This window comes from Excalfactoria chinensis, chromosome 3, assembly GCF_039878825.1.
Source record: "Excalfactoria chinensis isolate bCotChi1 chromosome 3, bCotChi1.hap2, whole genome shotgun sequence".
NCBI classification, from domain to species: domain Eukaryota; kingdom Metazoa; phylum Chordata; class Aves; order Galliformes; family Phasianidae; genus Excalfactoria; species Excalfactoria chinensis.
The window spans coordinates 37,463,253-37,483,516 of NC_092827.1; the positions used below are offsets into that span (position 1 = coordinate 37,463,253).

Consider the following 20,264-nt stretch of genomic DNA (forward strand, 5'->3'; position numbering starts at 1 on the left):
TCAAGAGGAAGCCACAAAATAAAAACAAAACAAGAGGTGTAATGGAAGGAATTTCACATGACATAATGCATTTACTGGAAAATTCCTACATTTATCAGCTAGTATTTGGGAGGAAAAAGGAATTAATCCATGTTGATACATAGAAATCTGACAACTAAAAGATGTGCATTCTTGTCTCCTTGAAAATATGCTTCAAGCAAGATCCTTGGCAATAGTGGGGGACTTTAAGATGGTTGGTTGAGTTGACCGCTCACAGATGTGCTGACATATGGAAGCCAGTGCCAATGCGATACAACCTGTTGTACAGTGTCAGCAGTATAATGACAGAACAGGTTGAACTCCTGCTAATGGCCATAAGTGCTGAAGGACAACTGTGACATCCACATACGTGCTACTTATCTATCCTCTCACTACTCATCTGGAGACAAGTTATAATTGCTGGACTATCACTCACCAAAATATTTTTCATCATAATCTGATTTCCTATAATATTTTTAATAACAAAAACTACACTGTAATACACATGGCCAAAGAAAAATGAAGTCCTCTAATTATTTATACTTTTAATTCCCATCTTCTATTTGCTAACAGAAATTCAGTTATTCTTATCTCAGATTTGACACAGAGTTGCAGACATTCTGCTACCATGAGGTGCTACACAGGAAAAAGACACAGGCTTGGCACATGTAACTTAAATAAAAGAGACATGCCTGCCTCATCTTGACGGCATGAACAGACAGGATTTAGCTCTCATTCCGCTGTACTGCATGACTTGCTTCATCTTTTTCTGCCTTGCCTTACCCTCAAAGGAGATGCAGTATCATTCCCTTACCACAGTGTACCAAGAACTGATATATGAGCAAAAAGCACTTCTTAGAGGTATCTTTGAATGGAGGTAATAGCTGACATGCCAGAACAGATCCATTTCCCACTTGACCATCAGAGAGAACATACAGGTCCTTTCACCAAGTAATGGAAATTTATTTCCCTTTTCTGCAGGAATTTCTTCTTGTCTACCAGCTGGTAGCCAAGTAAATGCCTGTACACAAGAGGTCTACACGTAACATTATAAGACCTTACAGAAATGTCCTCTTTATATGGACATCCCCTTCTTTCTTCCTTTAATTACTGATATTTTCAATAGTGTTCCATGGAAGCAAATTGTACAGGTTGGTTATACAGAATGTAAAAAAATAATTTAAAAAACAAATAAGCAAAAAAAAACACAGACTTTTTTTTCCCCCCTCTGGCTCTAAATCTGTTGCCTTTCAGTTTCATGCAGCTCCTCCAACTCTTATGAGGGCAGTTAAATAAGAATAGCTAATTTATCTTCTATCATTTATCGTGTTCTCTTGTGGTAACATTTTTTAATTTCCTCTTCTGTCTGATCTCCTGATACTAAGTCCCTCTTCACATGAAGTGCTGCCATTTTTGTCACTTCTCCCTAAAGCTCTGGAAGGGCCCTACCTTACAATGTTCTGTGGTTAACCTGGGTGTTCCAGCTGCAGATACATCTGTATCAGACCTAACTAAATTATTGTTTCCTTCCTCTACTATATCTACAAACAGTGCTTACTTAGTTCATCAAGACTTCACACGATGCAAACACTTCTGCTGTTCAAAATGCTGTACAGCTCTTCCTCCTGAATGGAAGAAGCAAACCCTAAACTGAGGAGCAAAAGCAGATGAATCTTGCCAACGCACATGACTTACTTATGCAATTAGTCTATGCTTCAGTCATAAACCCCATCCATGTTCTTTTGTTAATGTGTTCAAAAATTGTGGAAACCAACTGTACTGAACATGTGCAATCTCTCAAATTCTGCTGCAGGACGCAATGCAGACTCCTCTGTCAGAGAGACCCAGAACCTGAGGCAGCACTATCAGCAGGCAACACAATGGTACAAGTGGGACCCAAAGTCATTCTTCACTACTGGTCAAGAAAACACCAACCTGCTGTTCTGTTGCTGCTACCTCCAAAGGGCTAAAGTCCAACGGGCAAAATGAGGAAGGTGGGCATGTTTTTTTAAGAGAGATTTTTTCTCTACAATAGTACTAAAAGAAAAGCATCAACAAGTTTTCCAGCTAATAAGTCTCATTTTCTTCACTTCTTAAATCTGGTACAAAATTACCTGTTTCTTCTGAGTGTTTCTGCTCAGAAGTGACAGATGTGGAATGTTCCAAACGTTTTTTAGGCTTCTCTCCAAAACTAATCAATAGACTTAAATGCCTATGATCCCAGCTCTGTCAGCTCCACACAGACCTCTACCGTGAGTTCTATCCTCTGTGCATGAGAAGGAACGATTAATACTCATTAGGAAAAACAAGTAACTAAGAACTAAACCTCTGTGGATTTAGTTGTCACCAACAAAATCTCTGTTAAGAAAATATTATTGTGTGTTAATGCAGCAAGATAGTACCATTTTCTAAGATTACATAACTCCTTATAGGACTATTAATTTATATATTGCAAGATTTACTTACTATACAAATCTACACTTTCACCCACCAACAAAAGCACCTATTGATAAAAAACAAGGGAAATAAAATTTGTGTCCTTTTAATACATGAACGTTGCATCAGTCACTAAGTCTCCAGATAAGTCAGAAGTCTGCAATCCTAATATTCAGAACAGTGGAAAACAAACAGAAGGGCCCTGTAGCTATGTTCGCAATCTGTCCTAGCAAAACATCTGACAGCTGCAACACTAACAGAATTAACAGTGGAAGAATTAGTACCAGACGCTAAACAGTTGCTATAGAAAGACTCATCCATTTCTTTTCTTCTTCCCCTCTTCTTCAACCTGGCTACCCCACCACTCGACAAAATTAACACTCGGTATCATTTTTTTTCCCTTTGTTATTTAAAAAAAATGCACCATAAATACCCTTTCATACACAAGATGATGAACTCCACTCTGTGATCTCCACAAACTCTTCAAGGTGCAGCTTGCAGCTGAAAGGACTATGTCCCCAGTTCTCTGTTTCTGAGCAGAAAACATACATCCGCTTGCAGCGTGTTCCCACTTCTGGGCTGTGGGAACTCAGTGTCATTACAGAGCTGTCAAATGAACAAGGCAGCATCTGCTCTCTTCCTTTACAAGCTCCCTGTCCATACCTCGCCTCATTTCTAAGTGCCTTCACCTGTTCCTTTATGCTCTTCCTTCCTTCCCTGCTTCTTTGCTCTTTTCCCGCTGAGCACATCTCAAACAATTTGAGTAAGGATGTCCAACACAAGTGCTGGCATTCAAACTCATTCTGGAACATCTGAAGCAGACAAACTCTTGAAATCCTCCAAGGACAAGCTCCCCTCTCCCTCCCCTCACCACTTATCCCTCCCCCCCCAAAAAAAAAAACATGACTCTGGATATCAAATTCAGAAGTTTATCAGGAATTGGACTGCAAATGAGGTTAAGTGTCAGGTGTTAAAAGTATACAGCTTCTATATCTATTCTACCTCTCTTCTGTATCTAAAGAGGAGCTACAGGAAAGAATTCTTTAGTAGGTTATGATAGAACAAGGGGAAATGGTATCAAGCATGAAAGGAGTAGATTTAGGTTAGATATAAGGAACAAGTCTTTTACAGTGAGGGTGGTGAGGCACTGGCACAGGTTGCCCAGAGATGCGGTTGATGACACATCCCTTGAGACTTCCAGTGCGAGGCTGGCTCAGGTCCTGAGCAACCTGATCTAGCTGTGACGTTCCTGTTCATTGCAGTGGAGTTGGACTAGATGGCCCTGAAAAGTCCCTTCCAACTCTAAGGATTCCATGATTCCATCTTGTGTCAGCTGTTCCAACATGAAAATATGTCATTACTCTGCTAGGGGTGTGAAAAAAAATCCCAAACCCATCAGAACAAATTTTTTTCAATATATATAAATATAGATATGTTTAAAAAGCTTAAAATACACTTTTCTTCTCCAAGCTTCCAAGCACAGTAGTGATTTACCTGAAGAATTTAGACAGCCAGAGAAATTAGTGTGCTTATATATGATTTATATATAAATACAAATATCCTAATTGTGCCACCATGGAAAAGCAATCATTTTTGAAGAACCAGTCTTCTGCAGCACATGATAAAAATGCTATTGGGAAATCACTGTCTTACTTAAAAGTCTAAACTCTGCACAATCAGTCAGTGTGTCTCCCTGTTTTGTACACTATAAGCTACTTCCCAAACTAATGTCATGGTAAATACAGGGCTGGAAAGACAATTCCTTGGTCACTGACTCCAACTCCTAGTATCATATTTTAGACTCTCTCTAATGTATTTCATAAACCCTTTACTGAAGAAAGGCACAGTCATATTCTGTGCAGTGACACAGTGACAGTGAGATATTTGATGGGGAAAGAAGTTAAACTGAAACCAAGCTGCAATCGGACTCAAAAATCTTCTAAGTGCAATATATAAACCAACAGCATTAGAAGTCCTTCACTTGTGCCCTTCTCCCCTGGCATTAACTGACGTGTCTTTCTCTGACATCTCTCTCTGAAATATGAATGTGTTTTTTCAGCGCAGTTATTCTCTTTTCATCTTATCACCTTATCTCTTTAGCAGAGAAGTTGTTTGAGCTTTTACCTTCCTGGAAGCTCATAGCAAAATGTAACCACTGCTCCTATGCTAAGGATGTACAGACACAGGTCATTCTAACTGAAAATGGAAAGTTGCTGGAAATACAATTGACAAAATGTTTTAAAATCACAGTTGAAATGAAACACATGAACTTTTTACCTAGATCTGCAGAAGTACAAATGATGGTATTTCTTAGAGAGAAGGTAAAAATCAGGTAAAAATCTCACTCGTTACTGAACTCTTCAATGTATTTCACCTAGTAGTTAACATACAAGAACTATAAGTGATCAGAGGGGAGATAAAATGTAGAGTCCAGTTTAAATTCTAGACCAAAAGGAATCACAGAATCATAGAATGGCCTGGGTTGAAAAGGACCACAATGATCACCTAGTTTCAACCCCCCTGCTATGTGCAAGCTTGCCAACCACCAGATCAGGCTATATTCCCTGTGTCCTTAGTTTTGTAAAACAAATGGGTTAAGTTTAAATAACAACAGAAGTAATATTTCTAATGAGAATTTTCAAGGATTCAGTCAGGAGCAGGAAGTGAAGGGCAATCCGTCCACCCACACAGGGGGGTTTCTAACTTGCATCACTGGGGATCCATACGAAAACATGCACACATATGCTCCCCTAACCTGATCTTCATAACTTTTGAGGCCAATAGACAAATTAAAGCAAAATTGATGACAATTACAAATATTTCTTTAAAGTTTATGAAATTAAGAGTCTAGTTAGGAATGTAAGGGAAACTCTAAATAATGTGTCCCTTTTAGCACGCTGAATCTTTCTAAACATCAGAGAATCCAGACAGGAGGACAACACTGCTTCTCACACAGTTGCTCGTTAAGTAAAAAGAGTTTGTGCTAATGCAGGTCTTTAAGATTGCTTTGTTAACACAATGTCTTGGCAGGATTCAAAAAGCACCTTGAAGAAAATGCTGCAGCAGTGCAGACTTCCTTCTAGCTGGGACTCCCACCACTTTCCTGTCCTACCCCTTTCATTTCAGCTTTGCTAAGGAGTGGAAAACCGAACTTCAACAAATGAAAGAAGACTTCATAAAAATGGCATGACAGAACACTGCATGTGTCTTGTTTTAGTTACAGACAGTAAACGTATTCATTTTGCAAAGATTTCCCCTTCTACTACAGTGCAGTGCTGAATTTGCTGCAATTCTCCCTTTCTTCTTTCTTGCGCATCATCAACAACAAAAGAATCGAGATCAAAACCTTCTATGCTAACTGTGCAGGCATTTACAGTCCCCAAACACTTAACTTCGTGCTAACAGGATGTGGCCTTCATTACTGATACATGAGTCAGGAAAGGACTCATTTCAGTTAGGTTTGTTCTGCAAGGTTAACGAAAGTAAGAAGTAGGGATAAAAATATGAGATGGCAGAACCTGACACAAGGATATCTGAACAGCAAGTCTGCTGCTCACATAGCATTAAACTTTTACCACAGTTAGTGTACACTCATCTTAAAGGTCAAAATACAATCAAATAAAAAGAAAATAAAGATATCTAAAATGTAATACCGTTTCATCACCTGATGACTACACAGATATAAACACGGAGGGCAAATACAAAACAGCTGTGATTTCAAAAGTGCAACCTCATCTGAAGTGCACTGCACTGTTATTACTTTGTAATGAATCTGCTGACTTGGGCTTCAAAACACGTTTGATATTGTCCTTTCTCTTCTACTCTGAGTCTTTACAGAGAAAAAGCTGCTATTCTTATTAAACAATTTCCCTTCCATTTCTTTACCAAGTTTTGTACTCATAATTACTTTTTTGAGTCATCCACAAAACAAGAGAGCAAAGGACATATCTTAACTTCCTTGTATATTTTTCTTGCAAGCAGATGATGCTAAGCAGAGAACACTACTATTTGATTCAAAGTCACTAGAAGGACATTTTACATACACTTCCTTTTACAGCTCAGAAGAACCAAAAATAAGTCAAGTACAATAGAAAAAAAAAATGTATAATATTAATGAGGGTAAATTAAGAGTATTATGTGATTTCTGTTTCTGAATTAAATGGTCTCCACTCCAGCCTAAAAGCTGATGTTTCTTTATCGCGTATTTTAAACCCATGTTTGCACAGCTATGTTACCCTGGAATTCTGCAGTAATAAGTTGGAATGCTCCTAAATCTCCTGCTGCAGAACACACACGGAGTGTTTCTTGTTCTATTTAACAATATTGTAACAAACAACATCTTTTATTAACTTCTACATTTTTTAAATGTGAGACTCGACTATAACATCTTCCATTTACTCTGTTTTTACAGCTCATTTTGCTTGTAAAGTCAATACTGAAACATTTGCAAAAGCTTTTAAATAGGTCCTCCACAGATGTTTTCAAAAACAAGACTGTTTGCATCATAATTGAAGTTACCTACAAAGCACCACTGTAAGCATTTTCCACACCAAGAATCAGAGGCTTTTTTTAGGGCTTCTAAGCTCTTTGCAATCTGGAATCATAAGCCATTTCAGTACTGCTTTACATCTTTACTTGTTAGAAGCCTATTAATTTGGAAATGATGCCAAGGACAGACATCATAGCAGAGGTTTCCCATTTAAAGGTTGATTTTTTTTTTCCAAAGCATCTGAACTTCTCCCAGTACTAGCACAACTTTAATCTAATATACAGCCTTCAACAAAACCTGAAAGATAATGGTATTAGGTTTTGTTTTAGCAAGTCCTCTTCTGCTTCTTTAAACCCCAGTGAAAGCCCATTGCATGTCAGCAGTTAAGGGCTGAGGCATACATTTCATGAAAAGCCTTTACAACCTGGAGTGCAACAAGGAATCCTGGAACTTCAAAACACAAAGATGATATTGTCTGGACCACTTGGTAATAAGAGCATACTAGAAAGCACAACAGACACGGTACACTTAGAAACATATCGTAGCAAATTTAGGAAAATAAAACACAGATATTGACAAGATACTGACAACACGTACTTCTGACAAAGCTGGCTGAACAGTACTTTGGGAGAAAGAGGACCTCTTCCAGCCTCTCTCATGCTGTGAAGGAACAAGAACATCGCTGAAGTCAAGGGTCCTGGGCTGGAGAGGTTCACCACCAAAGGATCCTTCAAAGTAAAAGGAAAATATGCATCAGATTTCAAAATGAGTGACACATAAGTCTTATTTCAGGTTAATATGTTTATCACAAAGAACAAAGTAACTTTTAGTCTTAGTTTGATTCTTCAAAGACTTTAACTGAGCAAAGTTATTTACTAAACTGTAAAAGTAACAATACCAAGAAATTCTCAGTGAATAAACTGGCTATTAACCAGCATTTTTTTTTTTAAACAGATATGTCCATTATTCCCAGAATTAAGTGAAATGTAGGAGTGCTTATGGAAAGAGTAATGAGTTTTTAAACAGTGAGGTCTTTTAACCAGGCTACGGGTCATCAAAGCTATCCATAAGGGAACTTTCTCCCATTTTTTCCCTGAAACTAATAAGTAACAAACGTAATGAAATCTTATTTATTCAAACTGTTTTTCAGTACACAAATGCCAAGTGGAAGCTTCCATCATATACCCCTTGGTTTACCTGTTTTACTCTTCTTCCCACGTGCACTGAGCTGAGAGCTGCATACCAAAATTATCACACATCCAGCGGCCACAGAAACCCACCCTGCTCCCCCAGGAACTGAGCACCAGGAAGGCCTAGACTGCAGTTCACAAGCAGACGCTGACAGCAGACCACTGTACACCAGCCAGCCATTTTGTGGACAACCTATAGGACATGGCATCATCTCCTCCTGGTTAAGACTCACACCTCCCAGCAGGCCCCAGGGCTGCAGGGAACTGACCAGCAGTCATGTCTTAGAGCAGAAGATGCTGCTGAACTGCTTTAGGGCTACTTGTGTTCTGAAAGCTGCAGGTCAGCAGCTCTCCTTCATGTGCCCCTAGGTTCATCCTTGGTCACAGTGTCTACTGGTCTTCTGATCCTGACTAAAACAGATTACAATTTCCAGACAAACAACTAGAGAAGGTGCCTCTTCTGAACACAGAACTGAAGAAAACATAAGCTCTATGGATACACACAAACATAAAGTAATCACCTCACATTACATATGCACTATCAAAACTGCCCTTTACCAAGCACAAAGCTAGGAGTTTCACCCTTACAATCAGTTAGGCTACTGGAGTCCTCTGATCTTCTGCTGACACACACAGATCACAAAATATATTCTGTGCTCCAAAGAGCTTACTTACTTTTAAAGTATTGTCATTAAAGAGAAATAAATCTTTCAACCTTATGGCTGTACAAGGTTCACATCACACATAAACCAACATACCGCTGCTTTTCTAAGCCTCCCGGCACAAACAAGCTCCAGACTTCAGCTGCGGCTGGGGAATAACTTGGTGAAACATGTTGCTGTTCAGAACTGCCATTAGCAATAACACAGATAACAGTGCAATGAATTTCACACTGCTCTTGCCTGGAGAAGCTATGAGTGCAACTGAGAGCAATATACAGAAACATTTGTAATTTCAGCAGAGAGATTCCCACCTCTCAATCCTTACCACCACCAGAAAGCTCCCAGCAACCAGCAGAAAGAAAGAAAAAAATATATACGAAAACTCTGCAAACTGCTTGTTTCAACTACAGGAGGGAAAGGGGCACTATCCTTACTCCACCCGCCAACAATATACTATGAAAATGATTATCTCCAAGAAACGACAAGGAACAACAGCATGTTGATCACAATGACAATAGTTTCTTTCCTATATGCCTCCAATGAACTTGAGGACAAGATGTCTAGTCTTCAACTAGAATTTTGTTACCCTCAGTTTAACTCTCCATCTGGGAAGCACGCCGTACATTTCACAAGCCTCATCAACGTACTGCTGAGATAGACCAGAATAAAATACTTCATCAATACTTTACAGAGCCAGAAATACTCTTTTCTGTATTATACACACATACCAAAGAAACAAAATGGGAAACGAAGACAAGCTACTCTTTCTTAGGGCCAAGCATTATTTGTTACTCCAGTATCAGAAAATTCAAAAAGAAGTGACTATTCCCCTTCTTTCAGGGCAGAACAATTGGTTTTGTAACACGATTGAGTTCACAGACATCATAAACTGGCTGAACTACTAAAAGGCAGCCATACCACCCTGGCAACACCCAATCTCGTCTATAATTCTAAGACAAAAAGAAACAGGAGAGTAAGAGCTTGTCTTGAACAGAGACGTGATTTCCTTGCTCCAGCTTCTTCCCACATTTGCCCAAACCTGTATTTCGCACTGCATACTTACCAACTGGGAGTCTGAAGTATGACAGATTTTTAACTTTGTTCCTTTTTCCTTCATCTCGTACATCAGTTCATTGAGTATGTGGGTCTGTGCCAAATTCTTAAAGAAAAAATAAACAAATCCAAGAAAACACACCAATCTTTTTACTACACAGCTCTCTTTAGTTATAAATTCTAAACCCACTGTTAGACAAAACCAGACACATTTAATAATGCGCAACTGAGGATTAAATCAGTAGAAAAAGCAAGTTATCACTCTTACAAGAGCTATTATTAATCTCAGACTGTTTCTAAATTGGACCTAATTCTGTTTCTGCAATTCCCAAGTATTTTTCTATTAACAACATTGTTATGGTCGAACATCTTTGTTTTGTTAGGTCTCCTCAGTGCCCTACATCTGCTCAGAGAATAATCTGTAGTAATTATATACTTAAAAATTTACTTTTTATAGCCACCATCATAAATGTTAAGTGCAGTGTGCCAGATCAGAACACCTTTGTAGCAATTTAATTTCATGTGCTTACTCCTGACTGCAGATACACACGTATATATCTCTGTCCAACCAGCGGGCATTAAGATGCTCCAATATAAAAGCTAGTAAAGCTGCTGCTATTTTTAGGATGTTGGATTCATTATACATCCAAATCAATAAAAGTTTACTCAGATAGTCCATTCTGGTCAGGAAAAAAAATGTAGAATCAATAAAAATATGCACAAAGTACCATTTTTTCAACCCCACCAGTCTGTTAAATACCGTGTCTTACTCATGACTGCCTAATGCTGAACTACAAATAAAACCATATGCTGGAGTACAACCCACACACATATGCAATGTGTAACACACGACATGTTCACTTGTCTCAATACTTCGAAAAATGTTACTGATCAGGAATTTTTTTCTTTTCTTTTTTTTTTTTTTTGTTAATAAAAGGAAATGTTGAGAGAAAGGAACGAAAAGAATTTGAAAAGGACCTGCTGAAAGCAGAAAGTGGTAACCTTCAGAACCTTTCACAAAGCCCACGGTTTATAAAGATTAACATTTCTGAAGTCTATGAAGCAAAAACTGTACGAGCATTCCATCTTACCTGCATGACAGCATTAAAAAAGCACGTATTTCCTAAATTATTTATTCCTTTAACTGGAACTGATGTACCATTACCAGAACTTTTCCCTTTCAGAATTTCACTTGTTTCACTGCTTTCATCACGGAGTCGGATGATTTTTGATGAACCTGTAATTAAACTATGGATTAGCATTACTCGATAACTGGATAGTTAAAACAACTCCGTCCTTCTTTGGATTATGTTTATTACTTTTGACATAAGCTGAAAGACACCCCAACGGTACTCTAAGACACTTTACAAAGTCTTTATAAAACATGAGACATCAACACTTAAAACCCCAGGAAAAAAAAATAAAGAAGTAAAATTGGTTCTGTTTGCTTATTAACAACAGGAAGTTTAACGTATTCTCTTTAGACACACTGGAAACACCACACAAGGGCTGTTTTTTGGTGCATTTATGGAGAGGTAACCAAAAGCTACCACCTGAATATTGCACGTCTTTACCAATTTTTGTTCTTTCCTTAAATGGTCCAGTACAACCTGACCAAGGCAGTTCAATTAGAGTTGTTATGAGTTTTCTCAAATGCTACATTTACTCCCCCACTCACCTCCCTTTGTAACAGCCTGAGGAGTTGCTAGTGAAACCCAAATTCATACAACGTTATTTTAATTTTAAACCACAAGAATTTGATAAAACTGCAGTGGAATATGCTACCAGCATAACATCCGTGCGTTCCCCTATTTCTCTTATTATTTAAATAGATTGGGGCAGCAAAGTTAGACAGTCATTAACTTGTAGCCTAGAGGTAATGGAAAAGACTTGAGATAACAATATTTAGCCTGGAATTCTACTAGCAACTTTCATATTGTCATGGTTGCGGGACTAAATATGAACATTACTGACATCTGCAGTGTCTTAAATATTGATTAACAATGCATGTCAATGCAAACGAGTTATGGACTTAATAGATGCCAAGAACTGTGATGCTGCAATCTATGCCTTGACATATGAATTCATGTATTTGTTCTAATGAGTTTCACATCGAAGTCTCATTAAAGTGTTCTTGGGAAACAACTAACCAGCCTATTTACGTTAATGAAATGCTCATGCCAAAAGGTTCTTTAATGTAGGTTCTTGCATAGTTCCCTGCTTACAAGATGAAAAAATACAATTCCATAAAGAAGAAGTCATTAAAATATTTTATCTGCAACAAGCCTCTGATGCAGTCTGTCTGCACCCTGCAGCGCCATCAAGGCATAATTATTTCCCTGAATTGCATCCGAGTTAGTCAAAATGCAGCGAGAGGTGCTTTGCTGTTTAAAGATATTTTTAAATGTTCCTAGTAACGCTGCTTACACAGCTTTAAAATATTCTCCATTCCACCAGTGTGGAAAATCAAGAGAAGGGCAAAGAAAGAGACGAAATTCTCTTTGAAAAAGTAACATGTTTTTGAATGCAGTAAACAACAAACATCTTGAGAGCTGCTCACACCCAAAAGCAGTCAATGCTTCGTGGGCTGTGTGCAGTAACAATTTTCATTTTACATTGCAAGGGATTGTGCTGCAGTGTCTGACGCTCCTTCAACCACAAAGAGTTCCAAAAGAATCTTAGCGGGAGAGAGGGAACCCCAAGTATATGCAGCCTGAAGGCACTCCTCACTTATTTGAATAATATCATTAGGGACTTCTTTCTTTAGGAAAAGTGTGCACACAAAAAGTGCTGGAGAGAAGAGATGGTTAAAATGAAGAAGAAAAAAAAAAAAAGCCAAAATTGTGTAAATAATTTGTGTATTAGTATACCACAGTTGTTGCATTTATCCATCGGCATTCAAAAACATCTGGGACAGCATCTTAAAGTAAACAATGTTCACAAGGCCATCTGGACAAAACTGCAGGCAAAAATTAAAGCATAAGCATATGGAAAAGCAGATTTTTCTCTTCCCTTTAGCAGTACGGGATGACAAATGTCAAACCTAGATCTGTCCACGCTTCACTGTGCTACGCTTTGCAGCACCACCTGGCTCTCCTTGCATAGCCACCAAATATGGACAGCACTGCCACAGCGGACCATATCTGCAGGGCAAACTCGATAAAAGCATTTCACTTCATGGTTAAATGGAAACTTCACACAAGTAGCAAGGCTCCATTTGCTGAACCTCACATATAAATTATTTAAGGGGGAAAAACAAAGCAACAGCATCCAGTTTTGTGATAAGGGCTGAGAAAAAATGCAATTGCTAAGCACAGTGCATGAGAACCAGCCATACGATGCCACAAAGCCAGATAATTAGCAAAGGGGTGAGAAGGAGCAATAAATTAAGAAAAGGCCTGTATGTTGTTACAGAAATATAGGAACCTCCTTTCATTAAGAAGGCTTTAATTACCATCTCTTGACTTTTCAGTACACTTTACAAGCTAATTCTACTATTTCACTGTTGTTTGTATCTGTGAAAAACATCAGTGCTTTGCCATTACAATCACTATCTGCCATCTAGCTCACTCCATACAGACATTTTTAGGGACATACAAAGAGCCAGAGGAAGGACAGCAGTTCTTAATTGAACTCTGTTCAGCGTCCCTGGTTTGAGGATAGATGACAGACAGGCCTAAAGCTGAATGTTTAGTTGACATGTGATGAGTTGGCCAGTCTTAATAGAAGATGCTGGTGATGCCTGCGATAGCTAGTACTTCTGCAGCTTGGGGCTGGAGGGTCCTGCTGCAATATTAACCCACGGCTACAAGCCTGTTATTAATCAAAAGACCAATACATAATTTTTTAAAGTGAATTTGCACTGAACTGTTTCAGATTCTTCCTGCCCTAATCTTGCAATTCTGAAATGTTTTCACAGAAATGCTCTGGGATATGAAAAGTGATTTTTTTAAGCCAGTATAGATAAAAGAATTTTAAGATAAGGACTCTATAATAAAAAAAAATCTAGTGCTGTACACAAGGACCTACAACCCCTGGCTGAATTGCATTTAGTGAAAGGAAGAACTGTCATCCACCCAGCCACAGGCAGCAGTAACTGTTACAGAGGAACTCCTGTCAGCCTTACCAAAAGCAAGGTGGGTGAAAAGTGCACATGTAACGGAATTCATCACCTCATTTTTGTTGCAATTCACTATTGTATCCTTAGAGTTGACACAGGTCCCCTCAACCTCTCTGCCCTTCTCAGAGAGGGTGGGCATCAGCCCCAGGCAGCCGTCAGGGGCTGCTCCTCTCCTACAGCACAACAGACGATTAATACTGTGCCACTGTTTTCTTCAGCTTTTCTAGCTCCCTCTGATCATCTATATCTCACCTTGTAGGCTCTAAGAGAAGAGAACATCACAACTGCACAGAATTGGCCTTACAGGTGACAGAGCTCAAGCCCTACTTTGATGCAGAGAGCAATTCAGCTCATGAATGACAAGTCACCAGCCCAGCTGCAAAAGCAACATAGTGCTGGCACAACCACTTGTAAAAGACATTCAGAAAACTTACCAGTGGTCCTATATCTGCTCTCCAGCACTGCAAACATTTGCAGTGTACATGGACTTTTATACCTCTTTTGCTGAAAGTGAAATGTGCCTGGGGGTGCAGATGGTACGCAAGCAAAAATGTAAATGACATCCAATTTTTCTTTCAGCTGGGGAAGGAAGCATTTTTGCTCATCTTTTCAATATAACTGTTGCTGTGTTGTTGTTGTTTTTTAATTAAATATGAGAGTTCCAGGAATATGCACTTGTATCCCAAGGTCAAGCCGTTTTCACTGAATAGAACTGCAGTACCTCAGTTGAAGGTCTTCATAGCAAAAGCAAGGTTAATAGACTTCCTTTCTTTTACCAAGTTCTCCTCATGCTGTATTACAAAATGCTACCAAACTGTCTGGCGCTACTTTTTTATTTAAAAATCTTATTTATTTTTTTTTTCCAACACCGTACAACAATGAGAATCCAACCCTTAGAAAAACAGCACTGTATTAAACATAAACGATCACTAGATTCATGTTTTAAAGGATTGATTTCTCTTGTGGAGTTACTGTCCTACCAACTTTATTTCCACTATTCTGTCTGTAGGTTGTTATGAACTAAAAAAACTCATGCGCATAGAGTGAAAGAGCAACCTACTCAGCCATCAGAGCTGATGCTCTTTGCTCAGATGGCCGGTGCCACATCTCACACATAACCAAGCATGCAGACAAGAAAGGGAAAAACCTATAGCTAAAAATGACAATGCCTAAACATTTGTTTTTATTATAACAAGTTAATTACATAAGAAAAATGTAGGACAGAGAACAGAAATCTCTTTTTGCTGAGGTGTACTTCAAATTTGGACGGTCAACATATTCTGCATTATTTTGCTAGTTACATTCAGATTTTTCATACCATTTGCTTTTCCGGACATGTTAACACCCAGTATTCATCCTGCAAAGCTATATATTTCTAATTTTTCCCTCAGTTATATCCACTAAAATAAATATCAAGCTTTCAGCTTTCATCTGTTGGCAAAAGCTGAGCAGCTGAACTTACTAGCAAAATCTTACTCCTCGGCTTTACCTTCCAAACAACAAAATTAACTACGGAATTTGAGAACAGATATTCTTCTTTCTCATTCTATTGCCATACAAACAAATATAATTAACTGCTTTATAAAGAAATTCAGTATGCGATCCTACGTCTTCACCAATGTCTAGTTTGGCTTTTAGAAAGGAAAATACGCATTTTTTAAATCACTCAGAACAATTTATTTTCTCCAGCAAATGAGCAGGCACCCAGCTAGCAATGTCTCAGCATGGTTTCTGTGTACTACATGTGCATTATGTCCATGTGAAGCTCACAAGTGTGCCACGCTGACAATACTGCACCTGCCTTTCTGTGGAAATCATCATGGCCTGCTAACCTTTTCCACAAAACAAATTTCTGGGTGGTACACCCTAGAAAGCAATCTTGCTTTATTCTTCCATCTTGTGCCCAACGTGACCTCTTAACCAAACAAACTCCTCTACAGAGAGGGGGAGGGGAAAAAAAATAAAAGAAAAAAGAAAAAAAAAAAAAAAAACAAAAAACTAGCAGGCATGGCTGGGTACAACAAACCATAGGATCAGATGCGAAAATCACACAGCTGCAAGCATTCTTTTGGGAACCCAGCACTGGGATTTATCTCAATCGCTTAATGTAATTACAAAAGTCAGTCATGTAGTAGTAATGTAATTTGCACATTTTTACAGCTGAAGTGAAGTCGAATCTTTATGAGAGGCTGAGTGAAAAGCAGGGATCCTGCTGCCACACTATTCCACCACATTAGTACCAAATGACAAGCATTTTGCTTTTGTTTATTTTCCAGGCTGCGTTAATTAAGAAATCTATATAACCCTCCCTTGCACACTGAAGCTGATTATTTTATCTTTAAATGACTCCCGTGCTCTCAAGAATTTTAAAAAAAAAGGAAAGAAAAATCCCCAACAGCCTTCATCTGCTACTTATATTTATGCTCATACTGCATTTCTGTAGGATTTTCTACACAATGCCACTTGAATTGTAATGAAGCACCACGCCAACCAGCCATTAGAATTTAAAGAAATCCAGATATAGGATGCATTTTTATTACAGAGCAGCACTGGGGTATGAAAAGCAAGTAAATATGTTCGATTAGGCTTTTTTTAACTGAAGGCAGAAACAAGAAAAGCAATGAGATGAAGCATAAGATTAATTTTAAATAAATGAAAAAATAATCTATGAGAAACAAGCTCTGTAAAACCAACAAGTTTGTATTTCCAGGTTTAAAATCAGTAATTTAGTACTGACTACTATACTATATATATATATGTGTATATATATATTTAATCTAAACCAACTAAGAATTTAAAAGACAGTTTACACTGAAAATATCACTGAAATGAAATGCTGAACCTTAAACAAAATAAAAGGTAAGTCATGAATGGTAGAGCTAATTTTCACATTTGTCTCCTTTGTTTTCTGAACAGCACAAATTACGCTTTGATTTCTGATTCTGTTAGAATACCTATTTGAAGGTGTTCTAGCTTTAAAAAAGAAATAACTCTTTAAGCTACATTTCTCAAGTGCAAGCACCTAGCGCTTCAATGTAACTAGCTGATGTAAAAGAATGCTGTTGAATTCATGGAAGTTAAACTAGAACACCAGATCTGTTAGGAAATCTTTGCTTTTACACCTATTACTTATTCATCCATGCATCAGTATTTCCTAGCATCTCCCAGGAAGGAGCTGGGACCAAAGTAACCAGCTACACCAGTCAAACAGCTTCTACTTCTTCTGGTTTCTGAGGAAGCCCAACAAAGTACCTTTGGGCCAGTACTGACAGAGCTCAAACTGAACAGCTTGGCACAGCCACTTCTTGACTGAGGGCTGCAAACAACCCAGCTCAGAGCACATATTTTCCTACTTCTGCATCAGCTTACTGCAGGTGAGCTTCAGCCCCTGTCTGGAACAGGTCATGCAACATGACCACCCTCCAGGAGCCATCTCCACACATGGAGCAGCCTCTTGCTGCAGAAGTGAGCATGCAGTGGGGTACAATGGGGAACTGACCCAAGCCAGAATAAAGCCAGCAGAAATCCTGCCCCTCTCAGCTTTCTAAACCAATTCCCTGTGCTGCCTTAGGCTTGAACCAGTGAAGGAGACGGGGAAAGAAGCAGAAGGAACAAGCAGTGGGGCCTCGCTTCTGAGGCAGCACGGACACAAAAACCTCACAGACATGGTGTGAGGCATGGGACCAATGCAACCAGCTACACCATTCAAACAGCTTCTACCTCACAGACATGGTGTGAGGCACTGGGAATGTAGACACATTAGGTTGTAAACGACATAAAATTGCACTACCTTGCTCACTGCCTTGTGCTCTCAGTAAAAGCCAGCCTGACCTCACCAGTCATACTGATTACTAGAGCTACACGGCAGTCACTGCCACAGCACGTTGTTTCAAGGCATTACAGCAAGCAGGAAGGACTCCGTACAATCCTGTCACCACATATGTAACCAAAGACTGAAGCTGGACAATGGCTAGATCTTAATCTCAATCCCTGATTCAGGAGAGTGGGGAAAAAAAAATGGTTTAAGTCTATTCCTTTAACAGACTCCTTTAAATCTAATTCCTTTAAATCTCTTCCTTTCAGCAGATATTTAACTGAAATGCATGTTTCCACAAAAGAGTATCAAAACGAAACACAAATAGATAGAGAGGAAATACATTCTGCCCTGTTCTACTATGAATCCCCTGATTGTGAAGACGACCCTACATTTTCTGAACTAATTTGGAACTGTGCTGGCTTAATTTAAGACATTTCACAGAAGAGTAATTTTCTAAGTCCCCAACTCTGAAAGCTCTCGATGTCTTCAAGTTTCATAAATCAATATTCCAAAACATGAAGCACAAGAATCCTATCACTTCTGAAAGTCCTACCCAGAAGTTCTAAGCTAGAATGAAATTGTTTCCATTAACTGAATCAAACACTCCGTTTTAATCTGCAAAAAAGCTGTGATGCCAATTTATGTGCACATGAAAGCTTGAAACTGTAGCTATGAATGAAAGTGAAATCACACACTGCCATTTTCATCATTCCAGGCAAAAAGATGCAAAAAGGAGCAATTCATAAATGTATTACAAATAAATTACTCAGTGTAGAACTTGTGACCAGATAAAATATGAATTTCTGAGTGACACCTAGATTTTTTTCCCTCAAGAATTACCTATCACCCATTAGAACTAGCAGGATTTGTGCACATGCAGCTGGAAGAATACAGTCCAATCCAGTAAGGCAATCTTTTTCAATCCTATTTCCAACCAGTTGACTGCCAATCTCTGCTAAAATCTGCAGCCAACTATTTCACAGGCTTAGTTAAGCTTTTCTGCATGTGTGTGTGAAGATAACCTGGAATCTAATGTCTCTCATAAGTCAAAAGCCAGAAAGGGTCCAATGTGTGTTACAGTAGGGATGAATAATAGGGATTAGCAAGAGCAGACAGTTGAGGGCCACACATACAGAGTTCTATCTACAATCATATATATTGATAAATACAGGAAGCTCCTCAAGTAAGAAAATAATTTAAAGTAGTTTTCTATTAACAGAAATAAGCATTAAATCACAATCCAATCAAAGAACAGAAAGCATTACATTCAACAACACAGTACTATAAGATCCCCTTACACAGATTTAATAAACTACAGAAAACAAATCAGAATCAGAAGAAACTTTAAGATGTTACACATCCACACTATAGAAACTCAATTCATTAATTCCTCCACGTAGCTTTTGTGCATTAATTCATACGGCTTTTTACTGAAGGTATAATTTTTGTACAACAAATTGGTACTTCTTCATTAAAGAGAAAGCTTGGGAGAACCATTCTACAGCGCCCAAAATACTTGAAAAGATTAATTGTGCTGAATAAAAGAAATTCAATTGTTTACAAAAACCATTATGTGAAGCATTACTTGCCTAAATAGTTGTGCAGTTAAAAACTGTATTATACTCCCATAGTCACACGTACTTTTTGAATTAATTGTTTAATGACTCAAAATTTGAAATATTCACTTTAAGAGATAGCACGTTACAGGTGTCCACAATGAAGTTATTTGCGTACACTTACTTGGTTCAGCTCTGGAACCATGTTTCTGAAGGAAGTCAACTATCTGAGCCAAAGCCTTCTTGTTGCAATGTGTTGACAGCTCTTCATCACATTCATAACACCTAAACAAAAGAGGAAATGCACTGGAATTCAGGATATCTGTATTCACGTCCAAGTTCTAACCAACTTTTAAAAACATCTTACACAAATTACTTATGCTCTAAGTCTCAAATCTTCATGCTAAAAAGAGGAGTAAATTTAAGTCCCCTCATCCCATACATACTCCTCTTTAGATCAGCCCTAATTCACTTCAAAATTAACAGATTTTGTTAATGTCAGCTAAAAGCCCTGCAAGTAGCCAGATTAAAACAAGCAGGAAAGGCAAACCCCAAAAATCAGTCAACTCTCTACACAACACAATGGACTCACAAACTGCTATGCCAGTGTGCTGTAATCTTCCATGGAAATAAAGTACAGTTCCCACTGCAAAAATCATAGATCAGCCCACAACCCGGTGGACACTTTGCTTTAAAACAACTGACAAACAAGAAAAAGGTGGGTGATGTGACTGAATATCACTTGGCAGGAAGAAACCTGTGTTTGGACAAATAAGATAAAAAGAAAAAATAGCTCTCATTGGATAAGCAGGCAGGAAGTTTACCAAAATTGCTTTTTATTTTACTTGATTTGTGACCTTTCTACATATCTAAGGACAAATTAATTTTCCGTACAGACAACCTGCCTCTTTGCTCTTCAGAGA

At 38.4% G+C, this 20,264-nt stretch overlaps 1 protein-coding gene across 4 annotated transcripts in view; it reads right to left on the reverse strand.

Moving 5' to 3' along the window:
- USP45 (ubiquitin specific peptidase 45) overlaps window positions 1-20,264 on the reverse strand; it is a 48,956-nt gene that overhangs the window by 20,186 nt on the left and 8,506 nt on the right. For all 4 annotated transcript variants that reach the window (XR_011903101.1, XM_072332388.1, XM_072332389.1 and 1 more), the window contains exons 5-8: window positions 19,526-19,626; window positions 10,940-11,085; window positions 9,859-9,954; window positions 7,541-7,671 (exon numbers count right to left, since the gene is read on the reverse strand). Coding sequence is in view for 3 of the 4 variants with exons in the window: in XM_072332388.1 (XP_072188489.1) it covers window positions 7,541-7,671; window positions 9,859-9,954; window positions 10,940-11,085; window positions 19,526-19,626 (474 nt within the window). In the remaining variant the exon portion in view is untranslated. The remainder of the gene's footprint in view (window positions 1-7,540; window positions 7,672-9,858; window positions 9,955-10,939; window positions 11,086-19,525; window positions 19,627-20,264) is intronic.